Here is a 6262-nt window from a genome sequence, read left to right on the forward strand (position 1 = left end):
TTCCCATATACCTTGGAAGTAACTGGTAGAAAAGAGACATCAAATGGAGAAGGAAAGCCAACTTATTTGACCATTCCACCATATTGATGTATTTTTAGATCTTGAAAAAACTAGATGCATGAACGATTAGCAAGTTAAGGAACGATTTGTTTGCACCAATACTCTAATACTGTTGCAAGACTGGTACTAGAGAATGGTTGAGACCAATGTGAAAATGCAAATGACAGATCCACAATATTTGCAAATGGAAGACCCCAGGCCTAATTGAACAAATACACAAAATAAACCTATTGAAAATGCTCCTAATACAAACACTTCCTTCGTAGAGCCCTTGTAGCAACATACTTACTAAAGCAATTCTTCTTATCCTAATTTTTTCTTAGTTGAAGTTCCTATATTGTCTTAGTTGAAAAAAGAATACACCTAACATTGCGAACTGCCTGAGCATCTTATAAGTTAAGCTACAAAAATACATTATAAAGAGATTAAATGGAACAATCCTCAATTTCAAAATAAAAATCCACTAGGGCTGAAACGGAAGAAAGACTTTAGGATATCTGGTGGTCTTCCTCCACACAAATCCCAATAAAAATAAATGTTCCCAAATGTAATGTGTAGCATTTTTCTTCCTTTCTATTTTAATCTTATTTTAGGAAAATTAAGAAACGAACTACAGATGAATGTTTCAAACAACTGTAAATAACTTACTCTTTATCAAAAAAATGAATATTTCAGATAATTCCATCCTTGACTTACTGTTAAAATTGAGGAAAGAAATCAAGAAAAAAGACTCTTATTAAACAAACAAAACATCCAGGCTATCTCATATTTTTTACCACAGATCTTCAAAATAGCAATCAGTAACACATAGACAACTCAACCAATAGATATTAATTTACCAGAAAGGGTAAAATTTTGTCTTTGAAAATGACCAGACATGATAAGAGCAAGTGAGCTTACGGACAATAGAGCATACCTTCACCTTTTGCTGAGTGTCTTTAACAGTTCTTAAACAGTTTCAACATCCTTCTTCTTCCTCCATTGGTGACCATTTTATGTGAAGTTCTTTGTGCTAGGTCTGCCCGAGATCGATCTCTTCCGAGGGAGAAGGTCAACTTAGCTGACTGGGCAATGAATTTGCAAGAGAAGAGATAGATGGAACATATCATAGATCCCCACCTTCTGGGCGAAGTAAGACCAGATTCCTTCAGCAACTTTGGAGAAACGCAGTGAAATACTTAGCTGAATCTGGTGCACAGGCCATCTATGGGTGAGGTGCTATGGAATTTGGAGAATGCACTTCATCTTCAAGAGCCCGTCATTCAAGAAAATACTACCATCCAAAAGGGAGTGTTCGCAAAACTACCATGCAAATGTGTGTTAAGAAGTTGAATTCCAATAACCTAATCAGTAAGCGAAAGAAGTGGAGTGTTGGCAAAACTACAGAAAAAAAAGAATTTTTCAAACTACAGTATACCTACCCTATCATCAAAACTTCTGGAGTTCGCGAAAGTCTCTGCGAGATCTTTCTTTTCTTATTTTTTATAACCGAGAAATCCGCCTGTGGCCCACCCTTTGGACAAATCATAGCCTTCTAAACTCAGTGGATAATGGACCCGCCCCTCTACCCTTCTACACTTAAATATCGGGCTTCACTTTGCATGGTGTAGGCTTGAACCTGCGACCTAAGACTCAAATCCATCCCCTTTTTCCATTCGAGCTAAGCCTTGGAGGCAGTCTGTGCAAGATCATTATGCAAGATTTCAATGGAAATTCGCCTTGACAATTGAAGATCATTCAACCTTTTCAAGTTTGCAAGCAGTGAATATTCAGCATCACCATCCTGCAACAACAAAAATTGCACATTTAACAAAAATGCATTCAATTTGTTGAGGTGCTACAACAACTTCTTTCATTGCAGATTTAATAATAGTTGTTAGGTATAGGTGCTTTTCTTCTAGTATAGAATAGCTAACCTTGAAGATGCTAAAATTTCTCAAATTGAAAACATCAGGTGGAAAAATTTCGTGAGACCATATGTATCAATATCTTCAAAATCGAAAAATGTGTAAAAACTAACCAAGTTAAGAAGTGTAGCAAGAATTTCAGGTGGGATATTTGGAGAAGAAAGTGTCATTTCTAAACTCCGTACTAGCCTCACTAAGTTGTGACCAGCAACTAAAAAAACCTGCAGCAAACAGCTCTCGCCCAACAAAAAGGCTGCAAACATTCAACAATAGAAAAAAGTAAGACAACTAGAAGCGGTTACTTTTTTTTATAAAGTCTTTAAGCTATTGTTTCTTTTTCTAATGAACAATGAAACAGAGGTTTTGTATTATTTATTTTTTTGTGATAAAGGTATCCTGATAAGGATGAGGATGTTGAAGAGGTAATACCTGTAGTTGAGCCAGTGTTGTACATGTTCTTATTGCTGGACTAGGTGATTCTTTCAAAAGTTCAATGTTGAAATTCCTATCCACTCTGCCCAATCATCTTTAGTACTCTGTTGATAAGCCTCACTGGCGGTACACAATCTGCTGCAATCATTAACCTACACAAAAATTATCTTATCAAGAACAAATTTAGAATAAGCCTTTATATTGTCATAGTAGTGATAGGGAGAACCCAAAAAATCAATGCAGACCTGCAACCTATGTTTAACCATAATCTAAAAAATAGAAGGAATAAAAATGGTGAAGTCCTCTACAAGAGCATGAACTAGGCAACAAAGTGCAACAATAGCATCTTTCCTGAGCTCTTCTTCGTTCCTGTGTATGGAAGGGAGCACCCACAATTTGTCAACATAAACTTAAAGAAAGTATTGCAGAAATTACATAGTACAAAGCCTTTATCAGGAATAGTAGAATCGTCTTGCAATTGTTCATGACATAAGGAAAGGAATTGCATTCAAAATGAAGTTTGGACAGACATGAGAAAAAATCTTGCAATGTTGACTGAAATTGAAACACTAATTTAATGATTTTAAACTTTAATGTTTTATTCAGCATTTTCCAGCGATTTGTGTCAAATTAGTGGATGACCTTCAGTAAAAGGAAGCAGAAGCTGCAATTAGTATACACTCCAAGGCAATAAATCAAAGTTCAAGGTTCACTTCTATATAAATGTGTCTGAGTGTAGATACCTATGGGTCAGAATTTGATATCTGAGAGTGTACTTACTAGAGCCAACATCAAAACTGAAATAGTAGATCTTGTCATTTCATTTGTTATCTATTGATTTGAAGAAAATAAGTCTCATATATTCTAAGTGATATTAATGTGAAGGAGAAAAATCAGATCCTCCAAGAGAAGCTTCAAGTGATGCACAAGCGAATATAAGAAAACAAACAATCAAATGAAAACAATGACACTTAGAAACATTCCTTTTAGTCCCTTATACACCAACATCAACACAAGGTATCAATCTTGTAAGAGTTTTGGTTGCACCACGTCTTAAACTTTTACTGAAGCGTCCACTTTAAAAAAACAAAATATATGCAGAAAGAAGAAGATGCATATGCTAATCTAATGTCCCAACACCTTAGGGCCTAAATATTAAACCATATATCATACACCTTAAACCTTAGAGCCTAAACCCTAAACCATGTGGCCTAAACCATAAACCACGTCTTACTTCTACTGAAGCGTCCACTTTAAAAAGCCAAAATAACTCTGAAAAAAAAAGAAGATGCAGATGCTCATCTAATGTCCCTACACCTTAGGGCCTAAATACTAAATCATATATCATTGACCTTAAACCTTAGAGCCTAAACCCTAAACCATGTGTCTAAACCTTAAACCTTAAGGTCTAAACCCCAAAATCTAAATCTTAAGCCTAATCCTTAAACCCTAAACCTTACGGCATAAACCCTAAACACTAAACTCTAAACCTCAAGGCCTAGACCCTAAAATCAAAACACTAAATCCTAAACTCTAAACCATAAATCTTAGGTCGTAGACCCTAAAACCTGAATCCAAACCCCTAATCCTTAGTGCCTAAACTCTAAACCTTAGTGCCTACACCCTAATTAAGCTTCTTCTTGATCATTCACAGGTAGAATATCTTTATCCAATTCATCTTCATAGTGAACCACTTTGTAGCCTAATAGAGGATCATGGGAATTATCAGTAGTCTTAGGCAAAAGTTAGGATACATATAGACATTACGAAAGAAAGACCACGTCATGTTTGGATGGGGTTTCATGAAGAACACTAAACTGTGGGAAGATGGCAAGCCATCCAATATGAGGTACTACTAGAGTATTGTTCTTATTGCAAACACCAAGGTCACATATCACAACTTTGTAATATAGAGAGAAGAGACGAGGAATACAAGAAGAGAAAAGAACCTGAAGCTGCAAATAAAATCAAGGGCAAGAAGACTGCAGATGCCAGCAATCAGGTAATTCCCAAAATTTCTCCTCAACAGATTAATGCTAATATGACTGCTAGTGTTTCAGGTGTTGATAATACCCAAAACAAATGCAAGAAACACAACCTGAGATGGACAAACAACAAATGGATGAGTGGAAAACTCAAAAAAGGAAAAACAACAAGGGTCAACAAGGCCATGGTCAGCAAAATAAATTCTATAAACCAATGAACAACCTAAATTTGCAGGATAATAATTTTGAAAAGCAGCAGGTGGAGAAGTCAGGTATTGACTTAACCCTCCCACAACCCCCACTTCCCTTGATAAAGTGGATCAAACAGGTCCATGTGATGGTAATCAGAAAGCTCAAAATAAACAGAGCAAGATGGCAAAATAACCCCAGGTATTGACTCAATGCTCCCAAACTCCATGAACCCCCTGATAACAGTTTTCTATTGTTGGTTGTTTATGAAGTTATGGGAGGTAAGGTGGATCGGATCAAGGAGAAACCTAATAAATTGAAGGACGGGAAAACCAAAGGGAAGAATTTATCCCATGCTTTGCTGGACCCTTATGAACGTTCAGATGATAAACACTAGAGCCCCTGCTCGAACTACTAATTTTGAACAAAGTAAGAATATTACTGCTTACATCAGTATTTCAGAAGGTGATCACAGTGTGGTATCTCAATATAGACAGAAAGGTTCACAAAGGAAGAACTTAATGAGCTTCAAAAAGACATGAAAGCAAGGTTACCTTTCTTGAAACAACATTGTTGTAGATTCCACCACAAGCTGAGAAATCCGAAGAGACCCGAAAGTGGCTAACCTTAAAAAATGAAGATGGGGTCGAATTGAGGGAGGGAAACGAAACGGATGAAAGAATGAAGAGAAGAGTAAATACCAATGGATTCCAAATCGGAATGGAGGTGGACGGTCTAATCGAATACCTGCTGTACGAGGTGAATTACGAAAGAAGACGACTGAAATGTTGTTGACGCCATTGATGAACGTTAGAAGTGGCAAACGCCGGAGTCTCCTCTGTAAACGTTGGAATTGTCGAAATAGTTACATTGAGTTCGTTTTGTCAATTTGATTAAAATTTTAATATAATAAATTAATTAACAACCTCAAAAAAAAATTGAATATTAAACTTAAATATAAATATAATTTTCTAACTTAAGTCATTACCTTATTCAATAAAGAGTTGTACTTTTCTTCAAAAAAAATAGAATACTAACAAAATTATACTAATGACAAAAATCTCTCTCTCTCTATATATATATATATAATAGAAGAGGTGAAAAACGCCACATGTCAGCACTATAAAAAAAGGAATTTCTAAATAAATAAAATTAATTATATGTAATAAGATTAAATAATAAATTATTATTTAATTGATAAAATATTTTCAAATAAATGACACATGGCAGGCGACGGCAACACAGTAAATATTTAAATACCAAAATAAAAAAAATAATAAATAACAAATTATATATGAAAAAATATAAAACGGTGGATTTTTAAAAAAAAAAAACTTATTAAAAAAATTTCTTCCTTTTAAAAAGTCCATAATTTAAATTATTAAAAATAAAAATATAAAAATATAAAACAAAATTATAAGCTCACAAATAATTTTAAAACTAATTATAATTTTCTAAACTACTTACAATTTTTGAAATTAATTTCATACTAATTAAAGTACTCAATTATTACATCTAAAAAATTAAAATTAAGAATAAAAAGATTTATAAAAGCAAGAATTACTATCATGTTTTATTTTATCTTTGGATTATATAATATAGGAATAAAAAAAATTTAAAAAAAAAAATGTTAAAAAGAAAGAAAAAGGGAATCTCCCGTACGTTTGCTGGAAAAAAAATCTTTCACGC

At 34.1% G+C, this 6262-nt stretch overlaps 1 protein-coding gene and 1 long non-coding RNA gene across 2 annotated transcripts; both read right to left on the reverse strand.

Annotated features, from left to right (window-relative positions):
* Window positions 1-966: 966 nt before the first annotated feature.
* Window positions 967-3149, reverse strand: LOC104648214 (serine/threonine-protein kinase TOR-like). The gene is made up of 3 exons (XM_026031914.2): window positions 2397-3149; window positions 2081-2220; window positions 967-1843 (listed from the first exon to the last, which is right to left on the reverse strand). Exons 1-3 carry the CDS (start codon window positions 2419-2421, stop codon window positions 1721-1723), a joined length of 288 nt encoding a protein of 95 aa, XP_025887699.1. The 5' UTR covers window positions 2422-3149; the 3' UTR covers window positions 967-1720.
* A 1304-nt stretch (window positions 3150-4453) lies between these two features.
* LOC138337581 (uncharacterized) lies at window positions 4454-5808 on the reverse strand. Its single transcript, XR_011210876.1, has 2 exons — window positions 5128-5808; window positions 4454-4497 (listed from the first exon to the last, which is right to left on the reverse strand). It is a non-coding gene; the product is annotated as an uncharacterized lncRNA (long non-coding RNA).
* Window positions 5809-6262: the final 454 nt, after the last annotated feature.

Source organism: Solanum lycopersicum, chromosome 7 (assembly GCF_036512215.1).
Source record: "Solanum lycopersicum chromosome 7, SLM_r2.1".
NCBI classification, from domain to species: domain Eukaryota; kingdom Viridiplantae; phylum Streptophyta; class Magnoliopsida; order Solanales; family Solanaceae; genus Solanum; species Solanum lycopersicum.